This window comes from Papio anubis, chromosome 7 (genome assembly GCF_008728515.1).
Source record: "Papio anubis isolate 15944 chromosome 7, Panubis1.0, whole genome shotgun sequence".
NCBI lineage: Eukaryota > Metazoa > Chordata > Mammalia > Primates > Cercopithecidae > Papio > Papio anubis.
In genome coordinates, this window is record NC_044982.1 from 110487745 (window position 1) to 110509254 (window position 21510).

Consider the following 21510-nt stretch of genomic DNA (forward strand, 5'->3'; position numbering starts at 1 on the left):
GCTGTGACTCATGTTTCAATAAGTCAAAAGAAAGATGTCAACAAAATTTATTTATATATAAAAATCGTAAGTAACAGTAATGGCAGTATAAGAGAGATCAGGGATGTATACAAGCTAAGGTAGCTAACAGGCAGTTTAAATTCATCACACCAGGCTTTCACTCATTAAATGGCATTAAACACCTGCCTACAATTAAATGCAAATTAGACAGGGTCTGCTCTGTCTTCCAAAGAGCATTAGCTTGAACTTAGATAGGTTACTTATTATAAATAAATGAGGTGTTTGTGATCTCAACAGCTAAGAGTCCTAAATTGAACGCAGGGTTTTTGTCAGTGTTTGCTACCTGGTCACACCTGAAGTGGTGACCTTTAGAGATGAAATGTAACTGTTTTATCCTTGATACATTATACTGTACTAAATCATTTATGCTGTACTAATAGACTAAGATTGATTACATCTAAAGGCCCTTGCAACTCTAAGATTCTATTATTGTAATTACAATGAAGAGAGAAAGTTGAAATATTACAAGTATATAACAGTGTGCTTATACCAAATTAGAATACTATTTTTAATATTAGAAGACTTTTCTCACAGAATGAGTTAGACCTAAATGTGTTTTTTATTATTTATTTTTTGAGACAGAGTTTCGCTCTTGTTGCCCAGGCTGGAGTGCAATGGTGCAGTCTCGGCTCACTGCAACCTCCACCTCCCAGGTTCAAGCGATTCTCCTGCCTCAGCCTCTTGAGTAGCTGGGACTACAGGCACCTACTACCATGCCCAACTAATCTTTTGTATTTTTAGTAGAGACGGGGCTTCACCATGTTGGCCAGGCTAGTCTCAAACTCCTAACCTCAAGTGATCCACCCGCCTCGGCCTCCCAAAGTGCTTGGACTACAGATGTGAGCCACTGCCCCCGGCCCTAAATATGTTTTTTAAATGGGGTTCATGTGATTGTAGTGGACTGACTATTCTAAGATCAAGGATAAAGAGATACTACCACAATTTACATAGAAGATGGTTCTATTAATTGTGGGAAATGTGGACAACAGGATTGAAATTAATGTTAAGGATATACTACTGCGTGTCCACAGGAGTTGTCTACTATATGACTTTACAGTGGAAGGTAAGCTACAGAAATAGTTAACACAATAATTATTAAGTTTAAGCATCTAAAGAATAAAGTAAGCCTTAAAGGAGTTCCCAATTCCTGTTTTTCATTTATTTTAAAAACGTTGGTTATGAAAAAGCAGCATCACATTAAGTTGTTGTTGTTGTTGTTATTATTATTTGAGACAGAGTTTCGCTCTTGTTGCCCAGGCTGGAGTGCAATGGCGTGATCTCAGCTCACCGCAACCACCACCTGGGTTCAAGCGATTCCCCTGCCTCAGCCTCCCAAATAGCTGGGATTACAGGTGTGCACCACCACCCCAGCTAATTTTATATTTTTAATAGAGACAGGGTTTCTCCATGTTGGTCAGGCTGGTCTTGAACTCCCGACCTCAGGTGATCCGCCTGCCTTGGCCTCCCAAACTGCTGGGATTACAGGTGTGAGCCACCGTGCCCGGCCACATTAAGTAATTATTATATCAAGCATCACATTAAGTAATTATATCAAGTAGTCAGCTTTTGAAATACAGCAGTATAATATATTAAAGATTAGCTGTTACTCAGTGAGTACAGGAAAGTTTATATACCTTTACCAGATGCAGAAAAGTTTTAAAATCAGTCTTCAAATACAACCGGAATTCTCTAGCACAAAGGATGAACTTTACTGTGGATTATAAATTAGTATTATTTGCCAGGATACAAACACTAGATTTTTCACTAGTACAGTTCAGATAATATTTTGCTGCTATTTTTAGAGGATCAAATGTTATCTCATCAGTTACTACTTCAGTCATACAGCCAACTGTTCAAATGGATCATCTGTTAACATAAGTTGAGGTTAGCAACTGTTAGTCTGTTAAAGCTTGCACCAAATTTAACACATAACTTACATTTTCATAATTTTTTAAGTGCCATAAGATATATGTGTGTTAACTAAAGGTATACTTCGGTCCCTTGGGAGGCTTCACTTATTTGCATTCCCAATATGAACTGGTATCAATATATTTGCCCATTTATAAATAACAGGAACAAAAAGCCCAAGAGATCCAACAATTGAAACGAAAAGAAAAGTCCACAGAAACATCCGATCAAGAACCTGGGCTATGAATTTCCAATCTTCAACAACCTGTGATGAAAAAAATAAAAGTGCATTAAATAATTGTAAATTGTGTACATATTTTAACATATAACAAACACACTGAGTTAGAAGCCAAATCAATTTCTGCCTCCCGTTGCTGCCTGTAAACAGTAACTGACCCTATACTCAGCTCAGGGACAGACACTAGCCTGATGGTCTGTTATAAGCTTTAAAAGACACTACAAAATATGTTCATTTACACATCAACTTATATTACAAGTGGTTTACTTTGATAGATTAAAATAGACTACTTGGATATTTTACAATAAACTAAAAGTTATTCTTACTATGTAGTTATTCTTGCTATTTATTCTTGCCCAGCAGTGTTTACTTATTTTAATATTTTGAGAGACTCTAGCCTGAGATTAATTTCATGCCAAATTAAAAGTTGGTTCAGAATAATACGTGTTAGAAAGCTGTTCATCTTCCCCACATACACACTTTATTTATTTTTGGATTCCCTAGGGACCACTTCAGTCTAATTTCATGAGCACAGAACGGCCCTCCCTGGAGCCAGCTTTAGTAGGGAGCTGGCTGAACAGCTCAGAGCCACCACAAGGAAAGAGAAGGATGAGCCCAGCCACTGAGCAGCCCTTTCTACCAGGCCATTTCCTTGACCAGGGGCTTCCCTGGCCCTGAGCCTCTATGAAGGATGGTGTCTATATAGTTCCTCTATAGGAACTATGCCTCCAAGGTGTAGGATAATTTAGAATTTAGGGCATCGTAAACACTCTGTTACTTCTCTGCTGCTTTTATTTTGAGACGGAGTCTCACTCCGTCCCCCAGGCTGGAGTGCAGTGGCGCAATCTCAGCTCACTGCAACCTCTGCCTCCCAAGTTTAAGTGATTCTCCTGCCTCAGCCTCCCAAGTGGCTGGGACTACAGGCGCACACCACCACACCCAGCTAATTTTTCTATTTTTAGTAGAGACAGGGTTTCACCGTATTGGCAGGCTGGTCTCAAACTTCTGACCTCATCATCCACCTGCCTTGGCCTCCCAAAGTGCTGGGATTACAGGGCATGAGCCACCGCACCTGGCCACCTCTGCTTCTAAGTTTTCCTCTGAAAATAAAGCCAACCTCCCCGATCCTAGTAGTATGAGCCATGGCCTTTTTGCACAATACTTTGCAGACATTTATTAAATTCCATCTCAGTCTAAACCATTATCTAATAAATATAATGTACTTTTGAAAACTCCATTGATAGCTCCAAACCTTACAAACTAATTTAATTATGCTACCACCAAACAGATACTTTACAAACCCACAAGCATTAAAAAGTTTTTATGTTGGTTGCCCAAAGTCTCAGAAATCAGCATGAAAGAACTTATGCATGTGACCAAACACATGCTCCCCAAAAACCTATTGAAATTAATAAATAAGGAAGGAAAGTCTTATTAAAATTAAATCATTCAAATATGAAAAAATGTTTTCAAAAAATATACATCAAATGTCCCTTTTGGGGTAAAGGCTATTATTTTGCCAGATTTATTCTGTCTCCTCATACCTGATGGAAGATTTTCCATTTAAAATAGCTCTACAAATTATAATTCACATAATTTTAATGTGCATTCAATTATGAAAATATTACTATAGTCATAGATTTAAAATAATACACAATAGAAGAAATAACCGTGACAAAACTGAAATCTTACACATTTTGAAAGAAAATGCAGGCCAATGTGATCACATTAGTAAAATTAAAATGTATTCATGTTCAATTCTTGAATTTTAAATATTAACCTTAAGGAGACAGAGCAATTTTTCTATAAAAAAAGTTTTAAGCAAATTTTTGATTTTAGGCAAATTAAGCACAGTAAACACTAAGTTTCAATGAATCCTCTGATATATAACAACACAAAAGAACACCTTACTTCTCTTAATTTCCCTAACATTCTCTTATAAATGAACAAAAAGATTTGTTTTAGAAAAATATATTGGCTATATTTATAAATTCCACATTAGGCTCATTCTTTATAATAACTTTTTTTTTTTTTTTTTTTTTTGAGATAGAGTCTTGCTCTGTCGCCCAGGCTGGAGTGCAATGGTGTGATCTCGGCTCACTGCAACCTCCGCCTCCCAGGTTCAAGCGATTCTCCTGCCTCAGCCTCCCGAGTAGCTGGGACTACAGGCATGTGCCACCATACCCGGCTAATTTTTGTATTTTTAGTAGAGACGGGGTTTCACCATGTTGGCCAGGCTGATCTCGAACTCCTGACCTCAAATGATCCACCCGCCTCAGCTTCCCAAAGTGCTGGGATTACAGGCGTGAAGACGCTGCGCCCAGCCTAAAATAACTTTTGATAACTCCATTAACTGTTATAATCGAGTTCTGCCTTCAGATTGTCACAATTTAGAAACAAAGTTACTAAAGACAAAATTAAAACAGTTCACCCTCTGCCCTCACCCCAAGAAATTAAAAAAATTCATCATGTCAGAGCCAAGAAATATGGCAGGATTATTATTCCTTAGAATATATAACACTAAATTTTCTTTCGAGTTATCCAAGATGCTGATGGCGGAAGTGGAGAAGTGCGATTTGTGTAGATGCCCCATTTTGCAGGTGTTTTAACTGAAACAAGCCTTAGTAAAGATCTTTTATAGAAAATTATGTCGGCCGGGCGCGGTGGCTCAAGCCTGTAATCCCAGCACTTTGGGAGGCCGAGGCGGGTGGATCACGAAGTCAGGAGATCGAGACCATCCTGGCTAACATGGTGAAACCCCGTCTCTACTAAAAATACAAAAAACTAGCCGGGCGTGGTGGCGGGCGCCTGTAGTCCCAGCTACTCGGAGGCTGAGGCAGGAGAATGGCGTGAACCTGAGAGGCGGAGCTTGCAGTGAGCCGAGATCGCGCCACTGCACTCCAGCCTGGGTGACACAGCGCGAGACTCTGTCTCAAAAAAAAAAAAAAAGAAAAAGAAAATTATGTCAACCATTCTGGCCCTCAATCTATGCTTAGTCTTACTTAAGGGTCATGCTGTTTACTCTGCCAAAATTAATGAAAGTAACTTCTGAACTTAGAATGGAAGCAGATCTGCGTTTGTAAATACACATCACAGACCTCACGGACATCATTTTCCTTCATGATGTGTCTTGTAATGTAGCGAATAGAATCGAGCGCAGTTTCCAATGTGTTTCTAGAAGATTCTGGTCCACTACCACTCTCAGTTTCCTCTTTCTGAGTGAAGTACCTATCTACATGACTTCTCATGCAAAGCAGTTTGGGAAGCTTGTGAAGAAATATCTTGCGGACCCAAGGCGCCATGGCATTATGTGTTGAGGAAGCACGATGATGAATGTTGATAGCGAAGACGGTTACCATAATTGACAGTGTCACAAAAATCATGGTAAATACCAGATACTCTCCAATCAGAGGTATGACTTTTGAAGATGAGGGTATGATCTCTTCAATAACCAGAAGGAAGACAGTCAAAGACACAAGTACTGAAGTGCAGAGACAAATCTTTTCACCTTCATTTGAAGGAAGATAGAAGACAAGTACAGTTAAAAATGATAGCCCAATACAGGGTATTATAAGGAACAAGGTATAAAAGAGAGGCAGGCGCTTGATTACAAATGAGTAAGTGACATATGGATACCAGCAACAGCTGTCGGTTCTGTTTCCTTTGCTCCCCGTTGCACTCACAATTTCCCATTCTCCATTATCGAAAAAATCTCTCTTGTCTACATCTTGGTCCTCTAGAATTATATCAACCTGTGATCCATCGTAAGTCCAAGAACCAAATTTCATGGAACAGTTCTGCAGGTCAAATGGGAAAAACGTGACATCTATGGTACAGGAACTTTTGTAGTTTGCTGGTGGAGTCCAGGTGACGGTGCCATTGTACCTGACGACTGTTTTCGTACTGGTCCCTTGAAAACGTCCATCTGCACTAAAATACACACATAGACAATAACAATGCAGAAATTAAACAATGCACATGCATTGTATTAATATAAGCCTAATATAAATGCAGGCCTATCACTGATTGCATGAAATAATTTTTAAATTACTATACTTCAGATAAGATATACCTGCTACACAGAATATCTGCTACACAGATACTCCTGTTCCAGGAATATATTCCTTAAATATCTAACTCTATGAGAACTGAACCCCTTCTTCTGCATCTACTCCAGAACTGACAAATCTCTATTTCACAGAAGCCTGAGATTCTAATGATTGAAAAGACCTCACCTTACACACAAAACAGACTCAGGCTGTTTACACAATGGGCACGCATACAGCCAGAACCTGAATCCACATTCCTAGACTCCCTGCACAGTGCTCTTCTTCCTTCATCACAAATACTGGCCGTTTTTTACTTGATGGGGAAAGACCATCAACACCAAGCTGGGCATGACCCTGAAAAGCAGCTGTGCCTCTCAAGCTCTCCCACCAAGTGAATTCATATACTAGAAAAGTCTAGCAGGAAAGCACACCACCAACGTAAGATTTCTTTAAAATGTTGCTCTTTGTCTTCAAATTAATGTGGCTTTTGCACACTATTCTGTAATATATCCATGTTTAATATACAAATGTTTCCAATTACTGAAAATAAAATGATGCTCCAGGAAGCTGCATCATGTGTCCTTACAAGCTTTGTTCACTTCTTAAGCAGCATGGAGGTAAAAGGTGTCAAAAGATTAAAGATATTTTTGCATAGCAGTTGCCCTGTCCTCATGCCAAATGGCCTTCTTTCAAATTAGATAAAGTGCTTTAAGATAAGCACAAATTCCCAGATTTGCCCAGGAGTGGTCTTAGAAAAAAATAAAACTGGTAGCCAGAATTATCCTCTCCCCTAAGTTTAAAAAAAAAAAAAAAAATCCTCAAAACACACCTAGGTAGGATGCCTCTGAAGATGAATTAATAATTAACCCAGCATTCTTCATTGTGGGAAAATGACAATACAGTATTTAAACGCAATTAGAAGGATGTACAATTCAACATAAAATATGACCTCAACGATGTAAAAAACATATTTAAAAAATCTGGAAGTCCGCCAAATATATAGTCTAGTAAATCAAAGGGTAAATGGAAGTATCAGTCCCCCTGGTGTGACCCCCCTACCCTGCCATGTGATAGCTCTGTGATCTGCCACGTGATAGCTCTATGAACCACCACCCTAAGCCTCTGTTTCCTCATCTATAAAACATGTAATCACACCCAATACATGCAGTCATGTCATTTGATTTTTATACCTAAACAATTTTCAAAAGGGAGAAAAATTATTAGTGCCTAATAGAAACACAAATGTTTTCTTTTGGAAATATGAAACTATATTTAGAATACAACTTACTTATCAAACAAAACGATATCTGGTGTCCACACAGAGTCTGAAGGAACACGTATAACTTTTATTCCACCATAGTCATCAGGGTTCCATCTTAATTTTACATCTATCCATTCCTTTAAAACAAAGAAATCTGCCTCAATTTCAATAAAACTAATAGTCAAAAACAGTGAATACTATACTTTTTCGTCACACCAGAAATTTTAGACATGAGATCACCTCTACCCCAAATAGAGAACACTTCCCTATCTTTCTTATTATGGGCACCAGATAACCCGTCCCCTTGTGTGGTGGTTCTCACCATGGTCCCTGTGAGACACAGGTGAGAACCAGAGCTAGATGTGTTCATGGCTCTGCTCAGCAGCTCTTCTCCCATCAACTGACTGACTACATCCAGTACTTGAAGCCACATGCACTTAATACCCAGGTTCAAGGGAAACATTCTTTTTTCCAGATGTATTGTCACCCAATTTGGCTGTTCTGGTCCATGCAAAAGGGAGTTGGATTTATTGCACATTCTGCATATTTCAATACCTTGCCCTACCCTCCATGCAGTTACAATTCTGTGATCAAGTTAGGAGCTGCAGCCTGAGAAAAGCATATATGCCTTTCAGGAGTTTGGGGTTAGGAAACAAATAGTAGGTATAAAAATTAGGGATAAAGGAAAACAAAAGGAAGCATTCAACAGCAGTTAGGATATATGCATGGTGGCCCAGAAAAAAACAAAAGTCCTTTATATAAAAGGGACTATTTACAAAAAAAAAAAAAATTCATTTCATTCTTGCCCATTTCCACCTCAGAGAGTCAGAATCCTTGCAGTGGACTATAAGCAGCTGCTACTCCACCAGCCTCTTCTTGCTTATCTGACCCCATCTCCTACACCCCCTCTCCCCAGTGGTTCTCTCACCACTAGCCACACCAGCCTCTTTGCAACTGCTTAAACACACTAGGCACACACCAGCCTCAGAAACCTTTGCACTTGCAGGTCCTGCTGCCTGGAACACTCCTCCCCAGATATACACATGGCTTGCTTCCTCTCCGCCAAGACTTTGTTCAGACATTGTCTTCTCAATGCTGTTTTCTCTGACCACCATTTTTATAAGTACATCCCCCCCACCAATATTCCCTATCTTCTTTTCCAGTGTGTTTTTCCCCAAGCTTATCAGTTTCTAAGGTACTATACAACTTACTTGTTATTTTTCCCCCACTAGAATGAAGTTCCATGAGGGCAGGTGATGTAGTTTGGCTGTGTCCCCACCCAAATCTCATCTTGAATTGTAGCTCCCATAATCCCCACATGTTGTAGGAGGGACCCAGTGAAAGGTAACTGAATCAAGGGAGACGGTTTTTCCTGTGCTGTTCTTGTGATAGTGAATAAGTCTCATGAGATCTGATGGTTTTATAAAGGGCAGTTCCCCTGCACACGCTCTCTTGCCGGCTGCCACGTAAGACATGCCTTTGCTCCTCCTTCGCCTTCCACCATCATTGTGAAGCCTCCCCAGCCATGCTGAACTATGAATCCATTAAACCTCTTCCCTTTATAAATTACCCAGCCTTGGGTATGTCCTTATAGCAGGGTGAAGACAGACTAATACCACAGGGTTTTTTGTCTGTTTTGTTTACTGCTGTTTCCACATAACACTGTCTGGCACATAATAGGCACTCCAAAAATACTAGCTGAATAAATACAAGAACTCCATCTACCCTCATCTTTCTGTATCCTGCCAATCCACCAAGGCCATATATTCACGTATTCATTCATATTCACAAATACACATCCTCTTGTATTTCTGCTACAAGACATATAATAAAAACAGGTGTCTCAGTCACTAATTGGGTGCCTGCTTGAATTTTATACATACCTGTTTCAACCAGACGTTTGTTGTCATTAACTGATTTTTCTCATCCTTTAAAAAGCAAAAATTTAAATAAGGTTGATTTCAATTACAGAAACAATAATTCTTTAAATAATAAATTTCACATTGTTATATAAACACTCTTCTGCACATAGTACCCACATTTCATTCATCAGTCTGGTTCTCTAGAAAGCTAGGATCTTTCTTCCAGCCTAATTTCCCATTATTCCTTTCAACATACTCTCTATTTCAGATAAACTACACTAAAAGATACCTTTGGCATTTTTGCATTTAACATTAATCATCTCAACTACTATATTTCCTCAAATTTAAGATGCAGTCTAAGATATAAGCACAGTATTATTTTATGTGCTTAGCACTAAGAGGAGAAAAAAAAGCTATCAATGAATTTCAAGCTGCCATGAATTATAAGACACATCATGATTTCAGAGGTGTTAAAATGCAGACAGACAAATGTAGGATGATCCCCAGGAGGAAACCACTAATAAATGGAAAAATGTTAACTACAAGTGTAAGCATAGCAGAAGAGTTTCAGGGGTAATCATATGTATAAAAAGATTGTATCTTTAAAATCAAAACAAGCCAAAAATGAGATTAAAAAAAAAAAAAAGACAGAATATGTGGGAAATAAGGTAGGAATCCGCCAAATATGATTCCAGGGAGCTTAGCGATAAAAGGAACCTAAAATAGCTCAGACACAATTCAGTGAATTTTCCATTCTCCATCTCCAGGGCCCTCACCCTTCATCTCCCCTGACTCCAGTCCTCTTCCATGTTCATAGTCACTGACATTTCATTTTCTGGGCTCTTCTCTCAAGAAGCAACCCTTCTCCAACTTCTCTGCTTGATTAGCCCTTCCTTCTACCACTTTCTACAAATGTTCCTCAAGGATCAGGTTCCTGCTCTTCCCACTAACTTTAAAAACTCATCAAAGTGGGAGGTGAGAGGCAAGGGCAAAAACAAAAACAAAAAAACTCATCGAAGTTTTCAACAGTCACCTCCAAGCCAGCAATTCCAGATGGACATCCTTGTTCTCATCTGTCATCTCAGAGCCAGTCTTGACTTCCCAAAAGCTAGTGAACATTTTCTTTGGAATTAACACCTCAAACCACAATCAAACTCATCATCTTCTCTGCCCTACTCCCATAACAATGAAGATTCTTTTTCTTTTTTTTTTTTTCTTGAGATGGAGTCTCACTCTGTCACCCAGGCTGGAGTGCAGTGGCATGATCTCAGCTCACTGCAAGCTCCACCTCCCGGGTTCATGCCATTCTCCTGCCTCAGCCTCCCGAGTAGCTGGGACTACAGGCACCTGCCACCATGCCTGGTTAATTTTTTTGTATTTTTTAGTAGAGACAGGGTTTCACCATGTTAGCCAGGATGGTCTCGATCTCCTGACCTCGTGATCTGCCCACCTCAGCCTCCCAAAGTGCTGGGATTACAGGGGTGAGCCACCACGCCCGGCCAACAGTATTTTTCAAATGTGTTACTCTTCCACTCTAATCACCTAGGCTTCAAAATGTGATGCCTCCCTCCATATTCAGTGGTCAAGTCCTGCTCCTTCTGTGTGGTCTTCTAACTTGCCTCTCATCTTCTAGTCTCTCTTTCACTCCTCAAAATCATGTACATTACTGTTTTACTGATCTTCTGAAAGTACTGCTTTGATCATGTCTGTTGCCTATCAGGTCTCTCACTCATTCAGCATTTACTATGTACCAGATACGGTACTAGGCTCTAGGACAGATACAAGGAATAAAGCTCACCCAGTTTTGAAGATGAAATGCCAGAGCACATGAGTACCAGTGAGTGTAACGGGCACCCTATTAAAGTGCAAAAAAAAAAGTTTGAACACAGAAGAGGCTGTCTTATGCAGTCTGGAAAGATTTCACAAAGGGTCTGACAAATGAATTTGGCCTTGAATAATAAATGGCTAGTGCCGGTTGGAAAGCTCTCCCAAGAAGTAAACATGGCAGGAGCAAAGACAAAGTGGCATGCAGGGATCCTCCTCATCTTCTCCACCATCCAGTCAGACCACTCCTGTATGCCAGGGCTCCCAACATTCATCTTTTGATCTAAACAGCTGTACAGCAAGGCTCAGTTATCATACATACCTACGATTATATTGTTCCTTTGTACTTAAATACTTTTCCTCTCTGCCATGTCAAACCCTACACTTCCCACAAAGTCAGCTCAGCTGCCACCTCATCTACCCTACCTTCTTTGATAAGGTCATTCATCAAGATCTGAATTCCCAGCTCTTTCTGGTATCATGAGTTAGTGCTACAGTTTTCTACACCAGTTGTGTGCCAATGACCTCAACCAGAAAGATCTTTGAGAGCAAGCCCCACCCACCTTACTTTTATTTTCCTTTTTTTGTTTGTTTGTTTGTTTGTTTGTTTTTTGAGACAGAGTCGTGCTCTGTTGCCCAGGTTGGAGTGCAGTGGCACAATCTCAGCTCACTGCAACCTCTGCCTCCCGGGGTTTAAACGATTCTCTTGTCTCGGCCTCCTGAATAGCTGGGATTACAGGCACGGACCACCACCCAGCTAATTTTTGTATTTTTGGTAGAAATCTGGTTTTGTTATATTGGCCAGGCTGGTCTCAAACTCCCAACCTCAAGTGATCCACCCGCCTTGGCTTCTAAAAGTGCTGGGATTACAGGTGTGAGCCACCGTGCCTGGCCACCACCTTACTTTTCCACTTTCCTATTTTCATTTAAAATCTCCCCATATTGACTAGCCAAAGGTTGAGTGCACAGTCCATATATATTCATTAACCTTTCTGGAAGCAGTTAGATGACATAGCTATAGACTTTGAAAAAGGTATATCCTTTGGTTCACTAACTGCCTTTCTTAAGGAAAGGAGATGTTCAGGCATTTGTATACAAATATATTCATCGTTGTTAATTATAAGAAGAAAAATTGGAAACAAGTTTCTGTTCAAAATGGGAGAATGCTTAAATAAATTATAGATGAAATATGTAACCATTAAAAATTACATTTGAAGAGCATGTAATGACATAGGAAAATGTTCATTATGTCATAGTAGAGAAAAAGCAGTAATCAAATTATTTCTAAAATATTATTACAATTTTGTAACATACACACAAAGAAAGTCTGGCAAGAAACACAACTAATTATTAATATTAGTCATCTCTGGGTAGTACGATTACAGTCAATTTTTAACTTCTCATTTGTAATTTTTTGCCCTTTCCAAATTCTCTACAAAAATCACCCATTGCTTCTGTAATCAGAACACAAAGCACATCTATAAATGTTATTTTAAAACATACATATATATATATGTATACATATACTTGGTTATTCTGGGAACACAACAGGGAAATAATTATTGATTTACACGTTCAGAACAAGAAGAAACTAGTTTAAAAATTAGCATGAATGTTTTAGTTTAAATAGATAGAATCCCTTGGCAATAAGAACAATTTATCAAGGGAACTTATCCTACTGATGAATGTCACATGGAAAAATTTCTGAAATGTTTTAAGTGTGAGCCCAAGATAATGATCTCTTATGATACTTTTAGGTCCTAAGAATCTACCACTCTATTTTTGGACTTTTTCTCTTAAACATAAAAAATTTTTTTTTCTTTTCCCTACTTTCAAGCTAACAAGTTACTCTTAAACTTTTTGAACCTATTTTTAACACATTTAAGGAATATACAATGTTTTAGATCTTTGAATTTGTTAAAGATAGACTTACAATTACCAAATTGAGATAAACAGTTTCTAAACTATAAAATATATAAACACAGTGTGTTATCATGTATGTGACACAATCATTACTTTTCCTTGGTGAGTTCCTTCAGGCAAAGGACTGCCTCAATCACCTTTGTAATCCTTGGTGCCTAGCACAGTGCCTGGCCACACACCAGGCTCTCACTAAATCTGTGAGAAATTGAGTATAGAAGGATACGCACACCTACCACATCCACCAATTGAGATATTGCAAGTCCAAACTTTATTTTTATTTTGTCATTCAGGTGTTCCACAGGACGAACCCATCTTTCGTAGTCTTGAAATAAATCCTTAAGCAAACTATCTTCATGTTTTGCAATAGAAGAAGGTTCAGATAATCCTGTATAACAAATTTCTAAAAGTTAATGTACTGGCTTCTCTCCCACCAGATCCCTATACTTTCAAACAAAAGTTCAAACCCAGGAGGCAAAGGTTGCCATGAGCCAAGATCGGGCCACTGCACTCCAACCTGGGCCACAGAGAGAGACTGTCTCCAAAAAAAAAAAAAATAGGAAAAAAAAAGTTCAGCATTATTAATAATGAACCAAACTACAACTTAGGCTATTATTAATGCAGCCTTTAAAATGAAGTATTAATATAAGTATTTCTGATTGAATAAGGGACTCTCTGGCTCAGATATGTCTTAAATTATACTGACTATGGAATATGCTGAGTTCCTTAAGAAACATTCAGTACTCAATACAGAATAATTTCAAATCTAAATAATAAAAGCTTTTAAATTGCCAGGGCGGCAGGAGTTATCTTGAAATTCTAAACCTAGAAAACAGATACACTAAAGCAAAGTTCATTTATCAATTATAAATGTTAAAATTGCTTTAATTTGCATAGCCTTTTTTTTTTGAGACGGAGTCCCACCTGGTCTCCCAGGCTGGAGTGCAGTGGTGCAATCTTGGCTCATCACCACCTCTGCCACTGGGATTCAGGCAATTCTCCCACCTTAGCCTCCCGAGTTGCTGGGACTACAGGTATCCAACACCATGCCGGGCTAACTTTTGTATTTTCAGTAGAGACGGGGTTCCACCATGTTGGCCAGGCTGGTCTTGAACTCCCGACCTTCGGTGATCTGCCCACCTCGGCCTCCCACAGTGCTGGGATCACAGATGTGAGCCACTGTGCCTGACCTTATTGGCATAATCTTAATATGAAATATATAAATATTGAGTGACTTATTTAGCTTTGACATACTTTGCTACTATATTTGTATAATATATTGTTATATTTGTATAAAACATTTGTATAAAACTGCTTTTTAGGGAATAAGGAAGGAAGAACTCAAAGATAGCAGACAGCATGCTGTCCTAGAAGCTAAATGAAGAAAATGTAGCAAGAAGGGTTGAGCCTCCCAATCTGTGGATGCTACTCATGAGCCATGGAGAGGCAGCTGAGAACTGAGTGCTAGATTAGCAACAGTGAGGCAGACGGTGAATCTAACAAACGCCATCTACGGGAAGAGAAGAGAGATGACTTGGAGTATGTTTAATACAGAGTGCAAACACAGGAATGACCTCTTTCAAAAGTTACGCTGATATAGGGATACTGAGGATAAAGAGTCAAGAAAGGTTTATTTCAAGATCAGTAAGAAAATAAATAGGCGGTGGCTCATGTCTGTAATCCCAGCATTCTGGGAAGCCGAGGCAGACAGATTACCTGAGGTAAGGAGTTTGAGACCAATCTGGCCAACATGGTGAAACTCTGTCTCTACTAAAAACACAAAAATTAGTCAGGCATGGCAGCACACGCCTGTAATCTCAGCTACTCAGGAGGCTGAGGCAGGAGAATAGGTTGAGTCCGGGAGACAGAGGTTGCAGTGAGCCTACAGTATGCCACTGCACTCTGCGTGGCCAACAGAGCGAGACTCTGTCTCAAAAAACAAATAAATAAATGTATGTACGTATGTATGCTTGTGTGTGAATGTGAACATGGTTGGCTAAATAATTCACAAGGCCCAATGTAAAATGAAGAGGAGGAATTCCTCTTCAAAAATCAGGAAACATGTGCCATTAAATATACTAAAATAAACTTTTTTCTTCCAAAAAAATATATTTTAGGACCTAAGTTGTTAAAAAAAAAAAAAAAAGTCAAAATATAAAATGTTTTGGATACCATGGCCAAAGACTGGTTAGATTTGGGGATCATAGTTATGTTTATACTCCTATAGAGCTCGAATAAGCCTCTCTGAAGAAATGAGTTTTCAGTGTTGTCTGGCCTGGGATCACTTAAGGAAAGGTGAAATGTATAAAATGCAAGCATGACATTTACTTAAAACTAATGATATTATGAAAAAAAACACTTTTACTTGAAACAAAAATGTCACTGGCTTATTAATCAGCAAATATATGCACAAGGATTACAGTAGCTAGTGATGGTTCTTCTCCAACCTAAAAGAAATGGTTGGAGAGAAATTAACACTTTCACAAAATCTTCTCTTTATGATGACAGACCATGTTTTCCACGCAGAGATATGAACGAATACCCGGGTACTCTAGCTCAAGGAAACCTATTTCCCAGTTCTCCTTTGCTGCCTAGTTCTTCATAAATAACCTACTCCTCAAGAGTTTGTGTCCTGCTTCCCTGAATAACTAGTTTAATTTTTTAAAAATATTTATTTTATTTTGTATTTATTTATCTTGAGATGGAATCTCGCTCTGTCGCCCAGTCTGGAGTGCAGTGGTGTGATCTCGGCTCACTGCAACCTCCACCTCCCGGGTTCAAGTGATTCTCTGTCTCAGCCTCCCGAGTAGCGGGGACCACAGGTGCACTCCACCATGCCTGGCTAATTTTTGTATTTTTAGTAGAGATGGGTTTCACCATACTGGTCAGGCTGGTCTTGAACTCCTGACCTTAGGTGTTCCACCCGCCTCAGCCTCCCAAAGTGCTGGGATTACAGGCATGAGCCACTGCGCCGGGCAGTAACTAGTTTAAGATACTTAGTTTAATCTTCAAATACTATGGAGTTTGTGTGGTGACACCTGTAAATCTCATTATGCTGAAATGCACAGCATTGAAGATATTCAGACTCATTTAGAAAATTATACACTAGAGTCATTCTTATTGTTTAAAAGCCATTAATTTTAGAGCTTCAAGTTAAAATAGCATTATTGAACCATTTCTCCTCTTCTAATCCTAATTATAGTTCCTGAAATACCAAAAATTTAAGGGTTAAAAGATAAAAGTATTAATAAATAAAATCTTTTTTTTTTTTTTTTTTTTTTTAGGAGACAGGGTCTCTGTCACTCAGGCTAGAGTGCAATGGTGCCATCTTGGCTCACTGCAGCCCTCGACCTCCTAGGCTCAAGCGATCCTTCCACCTCAGCCTCCTGAGTAACTGGGACCACAGGCATGCACCACAACTGGCTAATTTTTCATATTTTTGGTAGAGATGGGGTTTCACCATGTTGCCCAGACTGGTCTTAAACTCCTGAGCTCAAGCGATCTGCCTGCCTCTGCCTCCCAAAGTGCTGGGAGTACAGGTGTGAGCCACTGCACCCAGCCTAAAATGTCTTTCAATAGCATCTAAGGAACTTTTGCCTGAGTGGGGAAAAAAACTAGCTTGAATTGCTATCTCAAATCTTGTTTGAAAGAAAGTAGACAGGGTATAAATAAAATACTAAATTAATCTCAACATTCTACCTAATGAGAATCTTCAAGATACTGCTTTGTGAATATCTTCACAATACATCCCATATTAGAAATACCATTTTCTTATGACACTTTATAGCAGTGTCTGGTGCAAATGTCAAAGATATTTTAGCATAAAACCTTGATAGTGCACTTAAATTCTTAGTGGTCATGCTTTTTTATCTGGCTCTAAATGTTTTAAGTTTACACTGTTCACAAACCTCAGCATGTTAAAAAGGAGACAATCCAATGCATCCCCTCATTTTACAAATCAGGATATATGTATGACCAGAAGGGTTGCTGCTACAGAGCTCATTAACTGCAGAGCTCTGAGGGGCACCCTTGGCTTCATGCTCTTGTCACAATAACATCTTCCATCTTGTGACAACTTTCTAGATTAACTTAATGAATGCCACACCCCCAATAGCTCTAGCCCACTTTGATGTTTACTTATTCATTAATTTAACAAACATTTATCAGACAGGCACTGGGAATATACTGGTAAACAAAACAGACAACATCGACATTTACAGTCCAGTAGGAAAGACTGACACTATATGTGAGCTAAATTCTAAATAAACTGAATTAAATGGAAAAGTTCTTTTTAGAAGTTGTTTTAAATAGTTAACATTTGCTCATCCTATTCAAAATGAACATTTTTCTGGCATCGCTATAGCACTACATATACGCTAATGACAGTAATGGCTTTTTTTTTTTTTTTTTTTTTTTTGAGACTGGGTCTCGCCCTGTCACCCAGACTGGAGTGCAGTGGCGCCATCATGGCTCACTGCAGCCTGGAACTCCTGGACTCAAGCAATCGTCCCACCTCAGCCTCCCTCCTATCTCAAGCTCCCACACAGCTGGAACTACAGGCATGTTCCACCACACCCAGCTAATTTCTTTATTTTTTGTACAGACAGGGTCTCTTTTTGTAGCTCAGGCTGGTCTTCAACTCTCAGGTTCAAGCGATCCTCCTACCTTAATCTCCCAAAGTGCTATAAGATTCACCACGCCCGGCCTTATTACATTATTACATTTTAGTTTTCTTCCCCTTTCTTGTCTTAAAAATTGTTGACTAGGGGCGGGCGCGGTGGCTCACACCTGTAATCCTGGCACTTTGGGAGGCCGAGGCGGGTGGATCACAAGATCAGGAGATCGAGACCATCCTGGCTAACACGGTGAAACCCTGTCTCTACTAAAAATACAAAAAATTAGCCGGGCTGGTGGTGGGCGCCTGTAGTCTCAGTTACTCAGGAGGCTGAGGCAGGAGAATCGCTTGAACCTGGGAGGCGGAGCTTGCAGTGAGCCAAGATTGCGCCACCACACTCCAGCCTGGATGACACAGCGAGACTCCATCTCAAAAAAAAAAAAAAGTTGACTTGGGCCAGGCGCAGTGACTCACGCATGTAATCCCAGCACTTTGGGAGGCCGAGGCAAATGGATCACTTGAGGCCAGGAGTTCGAGACCAGCCCGGCCAACAAGGCGAAACCCTGTCTCTACTAAAAACACAAAAATGAGCTGGGCGTGTAGTGCGCACCTGTGGTCCCGGCTACTAGGGAGACTGAGGTATGAGGATCTTTTGAACCCGGGAGGCAGAGGTTGCAGTGAGTCAAGATTGTGCCACTGCACTCCAGCCAGTGAGACAGAGAGAAACCCTATCTCAACAACAACAACAACCAAAAAAAAACACAAAAAACTTGATTTAAAAAGATCCCTTACATCAAAAGGATATACAACCCAGAGAAAATATCTGCAAATCATATATCTGATAGGGGACTTGTATCTAAAATATATAAAGAACTATTATAAAAATCAATAATAAAAAGATTCAATAATCCAATTTCTAAAAGGGCAAGAGATCTAAATTAACTTAGACATTTCTCCAATGAAAGGCCAGTAAGTATATGAAAAGATGCTCAACACCTTTAGCCATCAGGAAAACACAAATCAATACCACAATGAAATAGCACTTCACACCTAATAGGATTGGCTATAACCAAAAAGACAAATAAGTTACTCAACTTTGCAGATGACTTTTCTTCATCTGTAACATAGGTATAAAAAAGGTACCTCCCTTATAAGGTTATTGTAAGGATTAGCTAAAAGTGTAGATATAAGTGCCAGCACAGGGTCGTTCTTATTCTTCCATAAATGATTGCTAAAGTAACAGTAACCGACAGACCAACAAAGATTGTCTCCAGACAGTCCTAGCCAATGGAACTTTGCAAAAATACAAAGGAAGAATGTGCTTGTGGCATTGGGTACTCTTAACACAGTGCAGTGATGGGTCACTATAAAGCTTTCCTCAAGTCTCTATTCTTGAAACCAAATAATAGTAATTATAATACAACCTGCTAATAGCATATAAACCACATATCTCAGAAAAACAAAGGAAACCAAGCAGTGAAGCACACTAAAAATAGGATAAGAACAAAAAAAAAATTTAATGGGATAATTCTTCTAAAGTAGTTAAAAGGACAGCTGCTAAGAGAAAAACTGAGCTGAATACCTAACAAAGGTATAAATGTGTAGAGAGTAATATCACTAACACTTTTATATATTTATATTTTGGTTTTACAAATTCAATTTTAACTCTATCATTCATTGCCTAAAGTTTGAGGAACTGGGAGAATGATATTTTTAAAAAAAAAATCACAGTCAAATCGTTTGGTGAAACCACATTGATTTTCAAAGAAATGTAACCTTGCTTCTTAGTTTTAGTATGGTGGAAAGGAAAGGACACAGAACTGCAAAGCTGAAAACCTTAATTTGAATACTTGGCACCATTAATTAGCTGTTAACCTCCATAACCCACATTTTTTATTCTTTCCCCTTTTTTTTTTTTTTTTTTTTTTTTTTAGACAGGGTCTCACTCTGTCACCCAAGCTGGAGTACAGCGCACGATCTTGGCTCACTGTAGCCTCGATCTCCTGGGCTCAAGCAATCCTCTTGCCACCACCATGCCCAGCTAATGTTTTTGTATTTTTCTGTAGAGACGTTGCTCAGGCTGGTCTTGCACTCCTGAGCTCAACAAATCCACCTGCCTCGGCCTCCCAAAGTGCTAGGATTACAAGTGTGAGCCACCGCGTCTGGCCCATAATTTTCTAGCCTATATAAAATAAGGATATCTGTTAGCAATATGTCAATAATTGTTAAATGGGTATGGCAACAACTTTTCAATTCATTACATTGGACCATTCTTGTGAACATTTTTATTTTTCCATTATAAAACATTAATACAAAGGAGAACCTCTGCTTATCTGCTTCACTCTCATCTGGATCAAATGAAATAAAGTACATTATCTTACTATGTTGGGTAGTATCTAAGTAGTTTAAGTTTTTTAAAAAATCTTCTTCACTAAATATAGTATGTAGCCAAAAAGATACCTGAGGATTTTTTTTTTTTTTTTTTTTTTTTTTTTGAGACGGCGTTTCGCTCCTGTTGGCCAGTCTGGAGTGCATTGGTGCAATCTCAGCTCACCGCAACCTCCGCCTCCCAGGTTCAAGCAATTCTCCTGCCTCAGTATACTGAGTAGCTGGGACTACAGGCATGAGTCACCATACTCGGCTAATTTTGTATTTTTAGTAGAGACGGGGTTTTTCCATGTTGGTCAGGCTGGTCTCGAACTCCCAACCTCAGGTGATCCGCCTGCCTTGGCCTCCCACTGAGGATTTAAAAAACCAATTCTAGGCCGTGCGCGGTGGCTCAACACCTGTAATCCCAGCACTTTGGGGGCTGAGGTGAGCGGATCACGAGGTTAGGAGTTTGAGACCATCCTGGTCAACATGGTGAAACCCTGTCTCTACTAAAAACACAAGCAAAAAAATTAGCCAGGCGTGGTGGCACACACCTGTAGTCCCAGCTACTCAGGAGGCTGAGGCAGAAGAATCTCTTGAACCTGGGAGGTGGAGGTTGCAGTGAGCCGAGATTGTGCCACTGCACTCCAGCCTGGGTGACAGAGTGAAACTCTGTCAAAAAAAAAAAAAAAAAAAATTCTAGGAACATTTGATAGTGCTTTGCTCTGGCATTTTTCCATGAAGAATCATGATTTTCTTATCAAAAGGTAATGATTTGGAAAAAAAGTCAACCAACATGGTCAGCAGCCAAATGTGGATATTAGCAGTCTTTAGCTAACCTGCAGATAAAAACAGACATTAACTATAATTTTAAGTTTTTGCCATAAATTATTCTTAAATATTTAGCATCTGCTACAACTTAGCCACACTAGAGCCTAATGTGATATCTCATTCAATTCATTCATTAATTCAACAAATGTCAACTAGCTGCTTACTGTGCCAACCTCTGTGCCAGATGCCGGAGGGAGAGCAGAAAACAAAGACCTGGTGCTGTCTTCCTGGGGTACAAACTTGCACATTTATTTACCTTATTATATCATACTTATAATTCTATGGCTATGCAAACTACACCCCACAGTGAGAATGGCGCCCCTGCCACTGCACAGTGCATCATCTGCATATTCCAACACCACTGCAGTCTAACACAGGATTTCTCAACTTGGCACTACTGACATTTTGGGCTGGACAATTATTTGTTTTGGAGGGCTGTCTTGTGCCCTGTATGTTTAGCAGCATCCCTGGCTTCTACCCACTTGACATATCACCGCCCCACGTGACAACCAATCGTGTCTCCAGACATTGCCAAATGTTGGTGAGCGGGGGGCAAAACTGACCCTTTTTGC

The 21510-nt window shown here is 39.5% G+C and overlaps 1 protein-coding gene across 3 annotated transcripts in view; it reads right to left on the bottom strand.

Moving 5' to 3' along the window:
• Positions 1-35: 35 nt before the first annotated feature.
• The window catches only part of CHRNA5 (cholinergic receptor nicotinic alpha 5 subunit), a 29245-nt gene continuing 7770 nt past the window's right edge, over positions 36-21510 (bottom strand). Inside the window, exons 2-6 of one of the 3 annotated variants that reach the window (XM_021940804.2) lie at positions 13359-13510; positions 9400-9444; positions 7544-7653; positions 5305-6136; positions 36-2233 (exon numbers count right to left, since the gene is read on the bottom strand). In XM_021940804.2, the coding sequence (XP_021796496.1) occupies positions 2072-2233; positions 5305-6136; positions 7544-7653; positions 9400-9426 (1131 nt within the window). In that variant the 5' untranslated portion in view covers positions 9427-9444; positions 13359-13510 and the 3' untranslated portion in view covers positions 36-2071. Of the gene's footprint in view, positions 2234-5304; positions 6137-7543; positions 7654-9399; positions 9445-11176; positions 11826-13358; positions 13511-21510 lie in introns of those variants that run through there. The other 2 variants (XM_021940803.2, XM_021940802.2) reach the window with 2 other exon arrangements.